The 20,090-nt window shown below is 41.0% G+C and overlaps 1 protein-coding gene across 5 annotated transcripts in view; it reads right to left on the reverse strand.

The window, feature by feature from the left end:
- SMARCA2 (SWI/SNF related, matrix associated, actin dependent regulator of chromatin, subfamily a, member 2) overlaps positions 1–20,090 on the reverse strand; it is a 176,510-nt gene that overhangs the window by 82,005 nt on the left and 74,415 nt on the right. For all 5 annotated transcript variants that reach the window (XM_040245954.1, XM_040246175.1, XM_040246098.1 and 2 more), the window contains exons 19-23: positions 19,575–19,688; positions 11,573–11,680; positions 10,882–10,968; positions 7,248–7,294; positions 4,806–4,972 (exon numbers count right to left, since the gene is read on the reverse strand). In XM_040245954.1, coding sequence (XP_040101888.1) covers positions 4,806–4,972; positions 7,248–7,294; positions 10,882–10,968; positions 11,573–11,680; positions 19,575–19,688 — 523 coding nt within the window. The remainder of the gene's footprint in view (positions 1–4,805; positions 4,973–7,247; positions 7,295–10,881; positions 10,969–11,572; positions 11,681–19,574; positions 19,689–20,090) is intronic.

Genomic DNA, 20,090 nt, shown 5'->3' on the forward strand with positions numbered 1-20,090 from the left:
TGAGAGTCCCTCTATAGCAAGGAGATCAAACCAGTCAATCCTAAAAGAAATCAACCCTGAATATTCATTTGAAGGACTAATGCTGAAACTTCAATACTTTGGCCACCTGATGCGCAGAGCCAACTCTTGGAAAAGACCATGATACTGGGAAGGATCAAGGGCAGGGGAAGGGGGTGACAGAGGATGAGATGGTTGGGTGGTGTCACTGACTTAATGGACATGAATCTGAGCAAACTCCAGGAGACAGTTGAGGACAGAAGAGCCTGGCGGGCTACAGTCCATGGGGTTTGAGAGTCTGATACAACTTAGTTACTGAGCAACAACAGCACAAAGGTCCCCAGATTTGCACTCCAAATCTGTCCCTTACTCTCAGAGTGTTTGTAATGTATTCACCTGGCCATTTCATGAACTGCATTGGGGAAAAGGGAAAAAAAAAATCCCTACGATATTCCATCTGAAAAATGCAGCTGCAGAGTTTTGAAAAAGGCTTTAGGCTGTTGGGAAATATGTATGCATATTACTTGATAGTCACTAACTGCCTGCTATACAAATATTATTTCTACATGGTGTTCTTTTTTTAAGGATGAAAATATACCAGCAATTTATTTCAGAGGATTAAAACATTTAAGTGACTCCAGCTAATGGAACTGAGTTGCTGTGGAGGTTCAAGTTCCCAAATATGGGGGGATCATCTGCCTTTCACATTAATAAAAATAGTTAAGTACTCTCCTGTGGTGGGGGAGGGGGATGTAGTGTCTGAATATAGCAAATGGGGATTGGAAACCAGGGCCTTTGGGTGTCCCCATTCAATGGAGAAATGTTCTTTAGAGCTCATTTTACTTTATAAATCAGATTTCCAGTTGAGCAACCTGGTCAAAACCTTCAATGATGAACTGCAAGAATTTAGATTTGCGGGGAAGGACACAAAATGTGTTTTGTTGAACAATGTTTCAAAAAGGTGGTGTCCTTCTTTCTTTTATGTTCGGAACCAGCATTCTGAGATCACAGAGAACTGTGTGCTCACAATGACAATGGAAGGCAAGTTCCATTCTATCATGAAACCTTTTTGCTACATCATCTGTCCAGATACAGTGATTTTTTAAAAAACATTATAGGTTCACATTTCACCCTCTGTCACAAATAGGAGGAAAAGCCACAGAAACAAGCAAATAAAAATCTTTCCAATATGGGGAAAGAAGACATTCCCAGAGATAACAGTACAGTCAGCTCTTTGTAGTCTTGGTTTGCACATTCAGGGATTCAACCAAGAGTGGATCAAAAGTACTTGGAATTTTTAAAAAATACCATAAAGTTCCCCAAAGCATAATTTGAATTAGCTGAGCACCAGCAATGATTTACACAGCATTTATATTGTATTAGGTATAATAAGTAATCTAGAGATGATTTAAATTATATGAAAGGACTTCCCTGGTGGTCCAGGGGTTAAGAATCCACCTGCCAACGCAGGAGACACAGGTTTGATCTATGGTCTCGGAAGATTCCACATGTCTTAACTAAGCCCGTGAGCCTCAGCTATTGAATCTGCATGCTCCAACTTCTCAGCCTGTGTGCCCTAGAGCCTGTGTTCTGCAAAGAGAAGCCCCCACTCACTGCAACTAGAGAAAGCCTATGCAGAGCAATGAAGACCCAGTACAGCAAAGAATAAATAAAATAAGAAAAATAAAAATGCCATAAAAATACATAAAGTATATGGAGGATGTGCATAGGTTATCTGTAAATACTGTACCAGTTTATATCAGGGACTTGAGCATCTGCGGATTCTAGTATTTGTGGGGGTCCTGGAACCAACCCCTGACTTGATCCTGAGGAATGAGGGACCAACTGTATACACAGCATGGAACTGAATAAATTATAAGGCCAGGAAAAGATGTGATTGAGTCACTTCTCATGCAAAGCTATGGCATTTCTTATGACAAGGTTCAGAATTTTCTGGATTACTATTTCCATTAGTCAAAGGTTCTCCAAGCCAAGATATTTGCTGATCATCAGCAATCTTTGGCATACTGCTCAAGGAGATTCACACTACTGTATCAGGGTTTATTTCCAGCCTAAGAAGTGCTGCTTGTATATGGGCACAGGATTTAAAGTGTATCAAGTCCAAGTTCTTTTAGACTTTGATGCAGAACATAACCAAGAATACAATTAATAATAAAGGCAATTGTGTTGAAAATTGCAAAATTTCCAGAAGGAACACACTGTCAGGCTTTTATGATTACTCATTTTAACTTAGTTTCAGCTGCTTTTGGAAAATGTTGTCTTCTGGGACTTAACTTTACTGCTTACTCTCATTCAAAAATTGTTTCCAGTGAAAACAAAGACTATGATGGAATCGTAGTTAAATCTATTCATGCAACCATAATCTTTGCCAGGAAAAAAAAATCTACTTATCTGTCATCAAATTTTTTTTCCTGAGGTCAAAAATCTGGGACATAAAATTGAGCAATGAAAATCCAAAGACATTTTAACAATTGGGTTAAGGGGATGTGGTTGGAGGGTGGTACTGCTAGAAGTGGGTGTACTAATTTATCCATGTGTATGTTGATTGTTTGCCCATGAATTCTCTCTAACTCTGAAACAAATGGCTGTTGCTTCTTTCAGCTAGAAGTCCATGAAGCATTCTGAATGCCATCTGTAACACTTAACGAACTTGTTTGCTTCTTTCCTCCAACCTAGCAGGATCAGTGAGTGGCTCATTCTCTTGAAATGGTCTGGTCATTTTCAATTAATTAAAAATTGTTGAATAAGTTAAAAATCATTTTTAAAAATACTGTCTCTAGGAAAACAACCTGTATTTTCAGAGATGGGATTCATCGTGCTGGATCTACTAAAACTGATTCTAAATTAATGTGCAATCAGAGAGATCAAAGTTACAATTTGGTTTCACCATCTGCCTCACATGTAAACCTCGGCAAGTTAACTTATCTCTCTAAATCTCTGTTTTCTCACTTGTTAAATGGGGATTGTGTTTATACCTTGTTTGCTGAGAAAATTAAATAAATAATGCACAGTAAGTGCCTTGCCTGGTATCCCACATGTACTGATAGTAGGCATTCCATAAACATGAGCTTTTCTGACTATTAAGGGCAGCAACCAACAAAGTAAAGATACTCTCTCAAGCTGGCAGAACACATGAGAAAGATTTGTTTCAAGGAAGTCACTTCTTGCCAGTTTTCCAGACTCAAATATTCCAAGGCCACAGTCCTCAGGGAGCTGAGATTCCAGTCAAAATGCCACAAAGCAGTAAACAATAGTTCTGCAGGACATCTGTGAGGGACTGTCTATTCAGGGGAAACAGAGCTGGTGGCCTCTCACCTGAGCAGCAGTGAAGGCGGGCTTGCCTTTCAAAGGAATAATGCTGACGGAGGGCTGCACCTACCCCTCGAAGAGAGGGGGGAAGGAACAGGTTGAGCCTCAGGACAAGACACAAGGCAGACGTGCCTACAGACAGGCTGTGGCTGATAAAGCTGTATCACGAATTCAGAATCAACGCTCACTTAACCATTCATCCGTTTTCAGTGACTTCAAGGAGAGGGAACTGTGTTAGTAGCTCAGTCGTGTCCAGCTCTTTGCGACCCCATGGACTGTGGCCCACCAGACTCCTCCGTCCATGGAATTCTCCAGGCAAGAGTATTGGAGTGGGTTGCCAGTCCCTTCTTTAGGGGATCTTCCTGACCCAGGGATCGAACCTGGTCTGCTGCTTTACAGGCACATTCTTTACCATCTGAACCACCAGGGAAGCAAAGTTCTTTAAAAAATCTAGTTTGTCAGAGGTTATAATTAATTTAAGAGTTAACAATGCCCTAATAGGTATACCATATAGAGAATTCACTTAAAAATTCAAGTAAGAGAAAATACAGCAGGTCCAAGGGTGGTATATATCCAGTTGCATCCAGTTCATGGCAAGAGGGTGAGAAAATGTTGGATTGAAAATAAAACATCTTTTAATGGAACATAAACTTTACAGTTCCCACTTGACAATAACTTGAATGTTACATCAGATAAAAATTGGTACTAGAAACACCGTGCAGAAATTCAACGCCATCCTGGCTGTAAACCAGCTCCTATTCACCACTCTTGGAAAATGTCACCCCCTGCCACAGTAAGAACATTTTGGTATCCCTAATCTCTGAAATACTAGGGCTGTGATCCAAATCATACAGCAATTTAGGAAGTATCTCTAAATTCATATTTTCTTCCACTCATATTTTTTGACTAATTTTTTAAGGACATGGTGTCACTCTAGAAATCAGGCAAATATTCTGCACAGTTCACAAAATCCAGCAAACAATGAAGCCATGTCTCTTAAGGTAGCATGTATATACTTCTATTTAGAAAATGAGAGAAGTTTTAATGATAGATATAATCTTATGTGGATTATTACAGTGTTACTGAAGAAGGGAATCATAACTTTTATCCCTTTAAAATATGCCTTCACAGTAAAACCTAAAGGTTTATCAAAATATTCTATATGGGGGGGGGTACATAGAGAATAGACAAGCCCAAAGGCAAGAAGAGTTTTTAAATTTTAGTTTAGTTTAATTGGGGTACTTATAAATGATTTTAAGTCACTTGCATTGGCTTGAATGTAGGAAAAACATCTGCACAAAGATTTCAGCTTATTTTAGGCTGGAGGATATAAAATCTGGTATCTAGAGAAGCTGGACCTCACTCTGCTAATTCTGCAACAATTTTACCCCTGCTTTTGATTGAGGTTGGATCTGAGTTGCCAGTATCCCTGTACTCTGAATAGCGTGGCTGTGGAGCCTAATTCCTTACACACTCACCATCAAGGCGCAGGTAAAGGAAGTTCCGAAAAGCAAAGTAATCCTCCATGATGGTCATGAGGGACGTCATCTGGCAGAAAAGCAGCACGCGGTGGTTAGTCGCTCTCAATTTTGGCAGAATACGATCAAGTAGCTCAAACTTTCCCGAGGCCCGATACAGCTCAGCCCTGAACCCAAAAATGCAAAACAAGAAGACAGTATTACTGTTGTCTTCTTGAAGGATCCAGCAGAGCTTTGCTTTTCATACAGTGCCTTGTGCAGAGTAAACATTCAGTAAATAACTACGGAATGAATGAATGGATGAGTACATAGCCACTCCAAAGCTGTGGAGAGTGTTTCATGGAAAAATAGAATATATTTGTAGAAAACCCACAAAAGTACATTATATACTGTAGGTATGATGACAGAGTCTAGAAAGAAAAGGAAACCTCCTCATATTCTTCATAGTTTCACTCTCTGTCTCAACTCTTTCTTTCTCTCTGTCCCTCCCACACATACATACAGGTATATTATGTCATTTCCTTAAATCTCTACTTATTTAAATTCATAAAACAACTAACTTAGGGCATTGCAATTCACTGAAATACTGAGCACCTGCAGTGTGCTAAGCATGCTACTGAGCATGTGCATAAGCAAAATAGAGTCTCTGCTCTCCAAATGGGCAGTTAGTGTCTTAGGATAAGTACTAAAAAGAAAAACAGATACCTTCTTTGCATAAGAACAGTGTGTGGCAAATGTCAGCCCTGGACTGCGGCCTGTTTTTGTAAATAACGTTTTATTGGAACATGGCCAGGCTTGCTCATTTATATTTGCCTATGGCAGTTTTCAAGCGACAATGACAAAATTGAGCTGGTGCAACTGAGACTTTGGGGACAGCAAAAGTGAAAATTTTGAGATCTGGCCCTTTGCAGAAAATCATTTGCCAGCTCCTGGTTTAGAGCATCAAGGGTGACCCCAATGAAGAAATAACAGTGTAGCCTAAAACCTGAAATAAAGAGCAAAAGGCAGCCAGGTGAAGAAGGGAGACTGAGGAGTGGAGAGGAAGAGATTCCAGGAAATGGAAAGAGTATGTGCAAAGGCCCCAAGGAGTAAAAGAATCTGGAGAGTCTGAAAAATGGAAAAAAGAAAAATGGTGTGTGTGGCTTATGCATAAGTCGAGGAGTGGAGGGGAGACACTGGGAGATGAGAGCAGAGATGAAGAGGGTGGGGGGGGCGGGTTTAGACAGATCCTGTAGGGCTCTATTAGTTTTAGTTTTAAGTGAAATGGAAAGCCATTGATGGGTTTTAAACAGGGAGGCCATGAGAGCTGACATCTTTTTAAAAGATCACCATGTACACTGTGAAGAATGGATTGGGGAGGAGATAGACTCCTGGAAATTCACATAAAAAATAGAAATTCACATTAAAAAAATACGATGGCAGAGTGCTGTCAGATAGAGAATGTTAGTGAGCTAAAGTAGAGATTTTTTCCTCCCCAAGAAACCACTCTCCTCTTTTATCAACAGGGGTGTGTTACATTATTAAAACTTAGTTGTAGGGGGGATACTGTTGGGAAAACTCACCAGTGTATAAGCATTCTAGCCTATAACATTGAAATGCAACACTGGCAGTGATTTTATGACACAGAGAACAGACAGACTTTTCAAGTGCAGGTCTTCTCAACATCCATTCCCTGCTCTGAGAACTGTCCTCCAAACACCCACTGAGGCCACGTTTTCAGTACACAGCCTGGCCACCCTGACAGCAGCAGCAGTGTACCCCGCATCTGGAGAGAAGGAGAGCCTGGTGGCAATAGTTCTGCATGGCTTCCAATTCCTGGTTCTTGGCCCACTGACACAGCCTGCCCTTGGGATCAAAGAATGGCCCCTTTATCTTAATAAGAAAATCTCCCTAGTGCCGAACAAGCAAAACAGAGGCTTTCTATGGATGCAAGGTACTTTTTCGTTGTTGCAGACATGTGTCTCTTCAAGGTCCAAATGAAAAATATTTCTTATACAGACCATGCTCCAGCAAATGATTGTAAAGTTGTACATGTTTACAGCAGATGAGATATCTTCCTCTCATGCACATTAATGTTAAATACTGACTTGAGATCTCATATGTTAAATTCTCTTTGAGCTCAAGCTACACTATTGGTTATAAGTAACAACCCTCTGAAGCTCTGACAACGTTTTTAGAACACTAGGACACTGTTAAGTCTATTAAAGGAGATCTATGTCCTCTGAATAGCCACTTGCTCAAGGCATGTAGTCATTTATGCCAGTAAAGTAAAAGAGAATGCTGATATCGTTCTGGTTAACAACTTCTGCACCCTCGGCTGAAGAGAGGGGTTGCTGAGGAGGCTGGCAGTACTGTATTTGTGTGACAGGAAACACTAGAGAGAAAAGTTTAGGTAGGACCAACAAACCATTTTTTGGAAGAAAAAAAAAAATTAGGATTTACCCATTGATGACCCCATTTGAATAGCCCAGGTGTTCAGCAAAGGATTCCTTTAAAAGAGAGAGAAGAAAAAGGATTTTTAAAAACAGATCTGTAATTATTGACATAATAATTATTCTATTAGTGAGGTCATCCTATTTCTAGAATGCAATTAAACAAAATAATAAGTAAAAAAATACTCCTTATGGAAAGAACCAGGAACTCAAAGCCTTTGAATTCAGACTATAGCTTTGCCAGAAATATATCCTGTAAGTTTCAGCAAGGCTCTAGACTCTCATACTGAGATGACAGCGTTAGTTCACTCATCAAACAAACAGTGATTAAATGTTCACTGGCCCAGGGCTGTGGTAGGCAGGTACTGGGGATCCAGAAAAAAAGGAAGTAAAGGAAGTACCTACCCCCCAAGCAGCTTAGAGTCTAGATAAGAGGAAGAGCTTAATATAAGCAAATCAGGATTAATATACACACATCAATATATTGTGGAAATGTTCAGCAGTAAAAGTCATGATGATGACATACGTACTAAGTATATAGATCTTAGCTCGGTGCAGTCATAACATCCCTTCCACACTGTGCTTTTCTGCATTATAAATAAGGCCCTAAAGGTACACCACCCCTCAGGTAACTGGCATCCACTTTTAAAATACAGAACTTAACTACGTATTTCCCTCCTCACTGATCCGGTGGAAGAAATAAATAGCTGTTCCCCATGTGATTTTCGTATCCCTACTTGATGGAAGGGGAGGCCATCTGTGGGGAGGAGAGCACGTCACACCTTCACTTAACCACCGGCTGTCTCCCTTCTCTGCCTCCCTTCCCTCCTGGATCACCAAAGCTTTCCTCCAAGGGGACCAGATCTTTCCTTCTGGGCTCCACTCCCAAACATGCTCATCATTTATGGGGGCCCTGGCCCCTCCGGATGCTGCCCCACTGGCAAAATGAACACTGATGGATCACAGCCCAAAACCCTACCCTGACTCCAGGAATCATGCCTTTCCTCCCTACAGGTGGCCAATCTCGACTCAATTTTTGAGGTTCCATCTGTTTCCATCTGTATATATCAGTGGATGGTGATATGGTCAGGTATCAGCAGCATTTAAAAAACTCGGTTTTCATTTCTCTGGTTTAAAGATCCCCAGGGAGGCAGTGAGCCCAATCGGGAGCCTGGGTTTCTACTATCAGGTAGTATGAACAAAGGATGTGTAAGCAAACAATCAAAGACAAAAGCAAAATGCACACACCGTCTCTGTTCACAAGTATGATACCTTTGCCAGTCACTGTGGGTCTTGTTTCCAGGAATATCCTCCCGAAAGTTTTTCATGTTAAAAAAATTGCAAATCAAAGTCTGTCTTTCTATGGACTGCTACTTAAAATGTAAACAGGCAGGGAAAGGAGGGCATGTTACTTAAGCTTAGCTTCTCTGATCCCCCTCCCACTTCCCAGGTGTTCCAAACAGAAGCTTGAGGGTAAAAGGCACACCGCTCCACATTTCCTGATATGACCCAGTGTGTTTCAAAGGTGCATTTTGGTATGACGAAGTAAGACTGATACTTAATTTTCATAAGTCTGAAGTCCTCAAATCCTTATTCAATCCTGAATATTCATTGTAAGGACTGACAGGAAGCTGAAACTCCAATACTTTGGCCACCTTATACAAAGAACTGACTCATTGGGAAAGACCCTGATGCTGGGAAAGATTGAGGGCAGGAGGTGAAGGGGACGACAGAGAGTGAGATAGTTGGATGGCATCACTGACTCAATGGACATGAGTTTGAGCAAGCTCTGGGAGATGGTGAAGGACAGGGAAGCCTGGTGTTTTGCAGTCCATGGGATCTCCAAGAATCAGACACGACTGAGCAACTGAACAATAACAAATCCTGTATATTTTTGCTGAATATCTAAAAATTGTTTTTAAGAAAATATAAGATGGTAGGTGACAGGTTAACCTGATATGATCCCAATCATTTTCACCATTAGACCTTTTTTTCAGCTCCCCCAATCCAACATGGGTTTCCCTGGTGGCTCAGTGGTAAAGAATCCACCTATAATGCAGGAGTCACAGGACACGTGGGTTCAGTCACTGGGTGGGGAAGATCCCCTGGAGGAGGGCATGGCAACCCACTCCAGTATTCTTGCCTGGAGAATTCCCATGGACAGAGGAGCCTGGTGGGCTACCGTCCATAGGGTCACAAAGAGGCAGACACGACTGAAGCGACTGAGCATGCGTGCATGCAACCCAACAAGCCACCCCCACTAATACACTGATAGCTTATGGCCTGTTTATTATCACATTACTGGTTTACCAGACACTTTGTATGTTCTTTAAACATTTATCCTTCTGCCAGCCCTATCATCTATCACCATCTGATGACAAGTCAAATACACTATAGCTTGGAGATGCTAAGTGACGTACAGCAGGTTTTTACAGAGGTAAAAGTGGCCCGGGGTATGGACTCATTGCCACACCATGGATTCTCCTGCTATGTGTCTAAGGAGGCTTGGTGGTGGGACCTTGCCCTCCTTCCTCCCTACAGTTGTTGCCATTGTCATTTTGCTCAAACCAAGGCCTTTTTACTCTCTAAAAGGCCTGTCCCCAAAGCAACAGCAGTGTCAGGAGTTAATTCTAATTTCATCCTAGAGTTGGGACAGGACTTCAGGATATGGACAGAGGTACAGTACATACTCTTACCTAACAAGCGTGATTACCAAAAACAAGGACCAAAAAAAAGAAAAAGAAAAAGAATCTTCAAAGTCAAGAACATTTCAGTCTCATTTCCAGGAATATGCTTCTGAAAGTTAAATCCCTAGAACCTTCTATTTATTTATTTGTTAATAAACCAGTGAAAAATATGGAGCCTGCAGGTCTTGCCCCACGCCTCCTGCTCCTCTGCAGTGGACAGTAAGCAGCAGACTGGCAGTAACTGCCAGGACCGCACACATCTAAGGCAACCCTGAAAAGTGGAGGCTACAATTCTGACTCCTTTCCCTTCCAGCTCAAGTCAACGGCTCCTACTGGGGTGAAACTGTCAATTTAGGAAACTCATTCACATGTAATGAACAGGGCAGAAAATGTCCTCTCCCTTGAAAATAGCTTCCTAGAGACCAGAGCATTAGGATTAAAAAACCTGGATTTACACCGTCATAGAAGAACCCAGAAAGGAAAAATACAAATCTAAGAAACAGTCTAAAGTCAGTGATCTTCACAGAGCAAATATTTCAGGAACATATTTCCCTTCAATGAATATAAATCCATTCTTTTAGCATTTTTCCACAGCATCCTTCTGAGAAAGCTGGATGTATCTGTCATTATCCTCCATGTCAGAGCACCTACCATAATGAGGCAATTCACAGTACTTACCCGAACCCACATAATGAACCCTGGTTTACAGCATTTTCTCACCACTTAGAACTCCTGCCTATAAAATTCCAGATGCCCAAGTGTCTGATGCCAATGAGAATCCATAACCAGAAACCTCATGTCTGTTAATTCTGCTTATCAAGCTACCAGACCATGTAGTTGCAACTTCCACATGTTTTAACTTTGCTTTATTTTTTTATTATAAAATTTTTTTTCAATGTAGTATTAGTAGAAACTGAACAATTAGGATCAGGGTCACCACAGAGACCGCAGGCTTACCTCAATGTGCTGAAACATATATGGGTGATTGCAGATCTTTCTCAACTGCATGATGGTGTTCATTAGTGTCTTAGCACCGCCTTTCCCCTAAGGACAAGCAGAGGAGAGTCAGAATATACGTTATTAATTGATCAGCTATTTCCCATTTTTAAAAAGTAGGTTTCCATAGAAAGAACAAAGAGCCATAGGTCATCTCGGTAGCCTACACTTCCTACTGTCCAAAGTTCCGGTTACTATTACACAGCCGTTTCTGAATTAGATAGACCATCTTCCATGTGAGTTATTTGAGAGGAGGGAATTATGTCCAGTGGATGGCTTTGAGAAATGACTGTTCATCCTGTAGGATTCTGGGAAGACAGAAGCATGGCACAGATGCCCAGGGATGAAACTGGCTTTTAAAACCTTCTAAAATGCTAGCCTACCCTTAGGCAGATATATTGTGTGCAGACTTACACGAACAGAACTGTTTTCGTGATATGAACACCAAGACGGTGTTCATTTCTAACTGCTCCAATACAGGTAAAAGGCCAAAGGATTTCCTTTGGCAGCAACAATAATAGCTCCCCAAAAGGCCCTGTAATTTGCTTTGACAAATCAGCAGTCGTGGGGATACTTCCTGGGAGTGTCCAGTGGCACAGCCCTAAGAAGAAATCTGACAGCACCTTGAGTTGTAGCACCTTCCACAACGTACCTTCTTATCTTTCTCTGAACCATCTGTGAGGAGGATCCCTTTGGCTTGCATGTGGCGATACAGAATCTTCTGCAGAGCTGACATGTCACACTTGATCACATACTCAACCTGGGGAAAGAAGAACAGTACATAGGTTAAGAGCAGGAGAGAGAAGCTGCCTGTCCTAAGAAGATGGTTGAGACATGGCTGCTGGTGGCTCTCCTGGAATCATGAAGGTATCTCCTTCTGCTTCTTGGATTCATGGAGGGTGCGGGGGCAGGGCGTGATGGAGGAGCCCACAGTCATCACTGCTCAAGGTACCATTATACGGAAGGGACTTGCAAAAGGTGATATGTCACTCAACCAGGGTCATGTTTCCTGAAATTTCTTGACTTGTTCCACGTTTGAGAGAGAGAGGCTGGCAGACTGTTCAAGTTCAAATATATTCAATACAGAGTGTATGTATATATATACGGCTTCCCTGGTGGCTCAGACGGTAAAGAGTCCAACTGCCTGCAATGTGGGAGACCTGGGTTTGATCCCTGGGTTGGGAAGATCCCCTGGAGAAGGAAACGGCAACTCACTCCTGTATTCTTGCCTGGAGAATTCTGTGGACAGACGAGCCTGGCTGGCCACCGTCCACGGGGTTGCAAAGAGTCAGACACGACTGAGTGACTAACTTTCACTTTCACATATATATGCATTTCCTCTGCTTCCCAACTATACCCTGTTTCATACAAACAGAACAGTTTGAGGAAAACCAGTACCCAGCCAATATCCCCCGTTTTTTTTTTGGAAAATATCTTTTTAAATGATCCTGTGTGGCTGGCTTCCCTCAATTCTGATCCTAAAAGGAGATTCATAAGCGCCTAGGTTGACTGTAGGTAATTACTCTCTGCTTTTGAAGGATGAGAGGATACTACCTAGTGGGGACAGTAGGCAAAGGAGAGGATTGACTCCACAATTAAATGCAGCTTTATGATCATCTTCTTTAGAGGCAAGGCCTTGTGTGCTTCCACTTGAACAACAGAAAAATCCAGTTTTAAACTGTGACAGAGAATTCACGTCCGGGTGTTTTCACACACGCCTGCAATACTTCTCACACACTCCTAATGCATGCAGTCTGCCTTAATTATTTCCTATTATTATTTTTCTTTATTAAAAAAAATCCCCAGAATACAAATGTGTAATTTTCATAATAAACATCAGATTAACGCCTAGAAATCTGCAGAATATGATTAAAAGTAAATCAGCAAGCTGCCTAATGTTTAACAAACTGATTAAAAGTGATCAGGTTATTTTCAGCTCTGAGGACCAGAGTGAGGAGATCACAGGTGAAGAGGAGTTGAATATTCATTCGACTGTTGCTTTAGAAGGGGTCTGTCAGGCCAGCTGGAACTGCAATTAATAGCATTTTGCCACTTGTTTTGATGCACCAAATCAGATTAGAGAAAGAGGAGCTCTTTTGCAGACAAGTAAATAAAAACAAGTGACCCACCATAAAGTTTTTAATGATCTTCTTGGCCAGAGAAGAAGAACATCTCCAAGTTTTAATAAATTAGGATGCACTTATTATGGGTTTTGTGTTTTACAGACTTGATCGTGGCATGTTTTAAAGTACTTTGACTTTTTCAAGTGCTGTTAACTCTCCATGTAACTTGATCATGGTGAATAAAATATTAAACAACTTCAGACTTTGCAAGCATAATGATAAAAATGACACCGAGGGCTAATATTATTGAGCTCTTTCTATGGACCAGGCCCTGTGCAAAGGTGCTTGGTGTGCCTTCTCTCATTTTACCATATAAGAGCTGTAGGGCAGAGTTAAATTTAGTGGTGTTTCCATTTTACAGATAAGGAACTTGAGCATCAGAAATGTTAGGTGACTGGGTTGAAATGATGCAGCTATTCAATGATCCAGTTAGGATTGAACCAGACTGCACTTTCTTAAGCTCTACGTTAAACATAACCAAGAAGACTTTCAGGCTCCCTAGTTCTGCCCTGGTGTTCATCTTCACCTGGGCCTCACTGCCAACCAGCTTGTGCACACCTTCCTGAAAATGGAAAGAACTGCTGAGGCAAGCTTTAAGTGCACTAGGAGATGGCACATCCAAAATGAGGGACCGGGACCCTCAACCTCCTTCTCATCAGTTAGCTGCTGCCAAGAGCTGGATGGGAGGAAGTGTGGGAACGAGGCATGCACGGTGATGCCATGCAGACAGGGAGGCCAGACAACCCCACAGGGGCCAAGTCAGCAGAGAAGTGAGCTCATCCCTAGGACCTGACGGCTCCTGTAGAAAGGGGACCTCCCCTGAACCCTCCTTCCTCACACCGCTAGGGAATCACAGACGCTGGTGTGATACACATCATCAAAATCACCATTCTAAGGTTCACAACTGTATTTTACGTTTGCTCCTTGTAACTTCCCCAACAAGTCCAAGCTATTTTGTCTTTGTATCTTCCTATAGTCTTAGGGCTGCCTTTCTAAATCTTACTCTTCCTGAGGGCTCTTTGTAAGGTCTTCCCTGATCACCACACCTATCAGTCAATCCTCCTTTTTATTTCTCACAAACAAGTGTTTATTAAGCTTTTTTGATGGCAATCTCTTACCAAGAATACATGTTAAAGTACCTCTTCTGAATACATGCCCATATATTTATGAATTACATGCCCATATATTTATTTATGAGTCATATGCATGCACTAATATTAAAGCCTCAAAACACAGGTTAGTTTTAGGACATGGGTCAATATTAGGCACTTGTTTTACATCTACATTTCAAGGGGCCAAGGTGATGACATCTGATTTTTCAGCCAGCTACACCCTGATCCACAGGGATTTCTCACTGACTGACTCTCCTTCTATGGCAAGGACCTTTGCTCCTTATGGGCTTCCCAGGTGGCATTAGTGGTAAAAGAACTCGCCTGCCAATGCAGGAAACATAAGAGATGAGGGTTCGATCCCTAGGCGGGGAAGACCCCCTGGAGGAGGAAATGGCAACCCACTCCAGTAGTCTGCCTGAGACCACAATCCATAGGGGAGCAAAGAGTTGGACACAACTGAAGTGATTTAGCGTGCAAGCACCCTGATCACTCTATAATGGGGCTGGTGAAAATTCACACTAGGAACAGGAGAGGTGGCAGGTCTGCACTTTTCCCATTGTCCACCTACTCTTACTTTATTTCTCTTGTTTTCAACCTGTGATCCTGGGATCTTTGAAAAGTCTGTCATCCATCCTGAGGGTCAGGGGTGTTACAGTTTAGTTAAAATGAGATCATCCTAAAATTCCTTTATCTGGATATGGGGAAACCCACAATGCTGACAACAGGCAGAGAGCAAAAGAGCCCAACTGTGAGGGTGGATGGATGACCGATGTCCCGGGTAGGGGTGCCCCCCCTCACGCTCCCCAACCCTGGGATAACCGACACAGTCTAGGCCAGTCACCTGTTGGACTCTGTGACATAGGCTTAAATACCACATGGGTACCAGGGTCTGTATGTTAAATCAAAAAAACATAATTTTTTTTACTTTTTAGGAGAAAAATTAATATAAATAAAAGCTCTAAAATCTTCCTTCCACACCCCAGTGGACTACTAGTAAGCACCCCACATATACATACACAGACATACACACATGTGTGCTCTGGAGACCCCTGTCCTAAAGCACTTGAATGCCTGGATCCCTCAACCTGATGGGGTGGGTGATGCTGCCCTTCACTGTCATGCCACCATTCAGCGACTTCGCACACCATGCCTCCAATTTCTCGTAAAGCTCCTGCACCTCCCACCCCCGCCCAAGTGTTGTGCAGTGCACAGAGCAAGCCGTCAGAGCCACGCATCAAGAAAAGGGCAGACTGACAGTGATGAGGCGAGGAAGCCTTTGTAAGAATCACACCATCTCAAACGCTGCTGGGTCTGAGTCATCTCCAAAAACCTCGATGGCCCCTGATTAGAGCATGAATTTGAAAGTTCCTCAAAATGGGCTGATGCTGAAGGAAATAAAATCTATATATGACTCTATAATAAGGATGCTTCTCCCAACAGGTTAGACTTACGATGGCCACTGGGACTATTATTTTCAAAGGACATGTAAAACTGGGGTGCCAATCTCATGGACATGACAATTACCTCCTAAGACTCATTATGCTGGTAAATGACCAAACTCGTCCCTTCAAGGAGCCAAATCAGGTGGTTACAGTGGCCCAGACCCTCCTCCTATATAACCCGGGAAAAGCTTTCAACCTTTATTCATAGTTTCTCCCTAAACATTATTCCTTAAAGGATGCATTATTAGAACAGGAAACCCAGACTACTGTGTGATACATTATCACTTTGTGTATTGAGATTTCCAAACAATAATATTAAATTTATTAAAGTCCTGGGTTCTGAAATCTACGGCATGAAACCATATGGAAGTTTCTTACAAAGTTATGTACACGTCTATGACCAAGCCACTCTTACATACTTCGTAAAATGAAATGAAAACCTATGCTCACACAAAAGCCTATACACAAATGTTCACAGCAGAGAAGCATAACTGTCAAAAACTATAAACCACCCAAATGTCCAACAATTAAATTGATAAACTCTGGTGCATCCATGCAATAGAATACTACCCATTAATAAAAATGAACCAGCTACTGATACATCCAACACCTTGGATGTTTCTCAAATTCATTATGCTGAATGAAAAACCAGATGCAGAAGGTCTGATGAGACATATTGTCTGATTCTATTCCTCCAACATTCTGGAAAACACAAAGCTATGAGGATGGAGGATGAACCATCGGTTGTAAGAGGCTAAGGGCAAAGCGAGAGCATGACTAAAAAGTGACCGCACCAGGGAATTTGGGGTGGGGGTGGGGGCATTGGGAGACAGAATTGTCCTGTATTTTGATTGTGATGCAGTTAACGTAACTAGGAGACCTGGGTTCGATCCCTGGAGAAGGAAATGGCAACCCACTCCAGTACGCTTGCCTGGAAAATCCCATGGATGGAGGAGCCTGGTAGGCTACAGTCCATATGGTCGCAAAGAGTCAGACACGACTGAGTGACTTCACTTTAACGTAACTGTCTTTGTCAAAACTCAGATCTATATACCAAAGAAGAGTGTACTTTATTATATTTAAATTAAAAAATAAAATGGAAATCTACTTCCATAATTGATTCTTTTTCATGGAAACATTTGAGCGTTGCTTCTATAAAAGATTTAACCTTTTGCTGCCATCCGCCACAACGCCTTTCTAGATTCTTTATACAGCCTGAGAAAGACATACATGTTTGTGGCTACAAGCAGATGGTGGCAGAAGAAAGCTCCTTACCCCCAAGGATAACACTTAGGTGGCAGATTTTCCCCAGATCAAAGTCCTAGCAAGGTAGAAAGAACAAAGAGTGGACACTGGCCAAACCGCATCAACAACAGCTACATACACATGCTAAGGGATTAGTTCATCACCTTAAAAGGGTAATGGTAAAATGCCAGGACCAGAGGACACCGAGAAATTTGACGTGAACAAGAAAGCAGAAGCAAAGTCAGCAACAGAAACAGTAGGGCAATAGAGAAAGGAAGGACTCTGGGAACAGCAGCTGTCATCAGCAGAGCCTAAACACGTGCCAGACATTGTATTATGAGTACTGCATCCATGTAATCCTCTTCTATAAAGCATGTATTATCTATTTTCTAGTTCACTGCTGAGAACACTAAGACCAACTGGTTTAAGTAACATGCCCAAGAGCACACCGTTACCAAGAGACAGAGAATGCAGCCAGGACCCAGGTCCACTCTGACAGGCAGAGTCCATGATTTCCACTCCACCAAGTTACCTCCAGAAAAAGGTAGCTTATCCATAGATTATACAGACATACCTCGGATATAGCACAGGTTCAGTTCCAGGCCAACACACAGGGTGCAATAAGGAGAGTCATATAAATTTTTTTTGTTTCCTAGTGCACATAAGTTATGTTTACACCACACTACAGTCTATTAAGTGTGCAATAGCACTATAAAAACATTGTACATATCCTAATCAAAAATACTTCATATTGTGGAAAATGCTATCCTCTAAGCCTTCAGTGAGTTGTAACCTTTTTGCAATAGTAACATCACAGATCATTGATCACAGATTCCCATAACAAATTTAACAATAATGAAAAAGCTTGAAATTCTTCAAAAATTACCAAAATTTGTGACACAGGGACAAGAAGTTAGCAAATACTGTTGGAAAAATGGTGCCAATAGATTTGCTTGAGGCAGGGTTGCCACAAACCTTCATTTTGTAAACTATGCAATTTTGCAAAATGCAAACAAGGTATATATATGGGTGTTTAATATACCTCAAATATAAAAATTTGGGTATTAAAGAGTACAAGTGTACTTCATGCAGGAAACATGCTCTTCAAAATCTAATTAAAAAAATTTTTTTATCAACACTCAGGAAGTTTTCTTGTGAAAAGAGCCATGAAATAAATGTTTTAGTAAAGTAAGGAATTCCTTTGTGATATAACCAATCATCCCATGATCCTTATGCTGCAAAAGTCTGTATTTTAATCAAATGGACTTCTTAAAAACAGGGCATACTTTCAACTTGTAATATTTTTTAAATCTATCTACATTAGCCAGTCCTGGAAATCAGTAAACAAGATTTAGAAGTTTTATGGGATGAATAAATGAGTTAGTTCAGATAACTGTCTTTCATTGTATTTGTTGCTTCTTAAGAAACAAAAGGAAGAATGGGGAAAATTAAAATATTTAACATTTCATTTCTGTAAGTTCTGGATCTCAGTAACTCTAAAGGAAGCTATATGACCATTGTACCCATTCCCCAGCTTATTCAGTAACTAAGGTCCACCTTGAACAGAAAGAGGGTTATCCAAAGGTGTCAAGACCATACGAAGTCAAAGAAATATTGACAGCATTCAATCCCCAAGATGCATTCAGTAGCAAAATAAAATACTTAAATATTTGGGTTTTCACTACAATAAGTGTGGTATAAGAACGGTGTTAATATTTAATTTTTCTCTGACTGCTAAAGATAGGGGACTAGGGGACAAAATTCTCTCTTAGTAAAGTAATCAACTTTGTATAATATCTTGCCAGCTCCCACTTAAAAATGAATAGGATGAACCAATCTGTCCAAAAAAATAGAGTCATTACACAGAAAAGCACAATGATGCAAAACACACATTTCAGAACTGGCTCCTCTAAAGAGAAAAGTTACATCAAACTAGCTCACGCAGCAAACAGTGTGCAATGCCAAATAATCTATCTGTAAGAAAATGAAATGCAGAACTCCAGTGTTTGGAACTCCAGCGGTTCCAAAATATGATGAGAAACATATTAAACTAATACCCAAATCCAGTCCAAAAATGTGGCGCTAAGGGCTCAAAAAGACATCCTAAAGCCCTGAAAAATCAGTGTCCAAAAACTAATCTGAAAAATATTTGCTTAAGATGTTCATAGAATCTTAATTAGATGATATCTATAATAAGAACCCTATTTTTCACTTACTATCAGAACAGTGACATCCCAAGCATCTGACATTGAACACATTTCCGGGAAATGTGGCAAGCATTTACTAGGCCTTCTGATAAGGATACAAGCCCCGAACTCATAGCCTTACGTGGCTCAAAGCAGAACACTTTTATGGCGCCTACAAGAGTGAACTCAACAAGGTTAGTAAAATTAAAAAAAAGAAATTATAAAGTTAAAATAGAATGTCAATTCATGTAATGTTAAGTTAATGTAAGCTAAAGCTAAAATGTAATGACAGTGATTTGGTAATTTTCAAAAATCTGTCCCCAAACTTTTGGAAACCAAGATGAAATGTTCAAATTTCCATTCTCTCTCTACACTAAACCCTCCAGCTTCTCTCTAACAACTACAACAAAAAAGTCCTTTAAGTTATTTTCCAGTTACCCGGAACTAAAACACAAGCCTGCTATTTCAGAAACACCATTTCAGGGGCAGGTAATTTGAATATAATGGCAGGGGGAAGAAATCACAACTTTTGAATTCGCAACATACCTTTTCTGGAAGCTGAGATTCAACTTCTTTCTTCAGCCTCCTCAGTAGGAAGGGCCTCAACACCTTATGCAGACGTCTGATGATCAATATAGTTTCTTCTTCATTTAAGTCCACCTGCAAGAGAATCTTAGATGAATTTGATCCTTTTTTTTTAAAAGGTTACTTCATGTAATAACTCTTTATACTATATTTATTATTGGTTTCAATATATGTCTGAAATTTTATGTGCATTAAGGCCAGGTTTATACCCATCATGTACACTTCAGAATTCTGTACTTCAGAATTCTGTTCCCACCTGCCTACCAGGTGGTAACAGAACAGCCTCTAAACAGATGTCTTTGTCTGAATGCTGACTTCTATGGAAAAGAGTTCAGAGCCCCAAACAGCTCAGAATTGGATGGGATATGATTGTGACAAAGGCTGATTGAAGACTGAACTTGAACACGAGTAAAAGGGTAATACTTAATGTGTTCTTACTTAAAATTGAGGGCTTCCCTGGTAGCTCAGCTAGTAAAG

Source organism: Oryx dammah, unplaced genomic scaffold (assembly GCF_014754425.2).
Source record: "Oryx dammah isolate SB20612 unplaced genomic scaffold, SCBI_Odam_1.1 HiC_scaffold_1, whole genome shotgun sequence".
In the NCBI taxonomy this organism is placed as follows: domain Eukaryota; kingdom Metazoa; phylum Chordata; class Mammalia; order Artiodactyla; family Bovidae; genus Oryx; species Oryx dammah.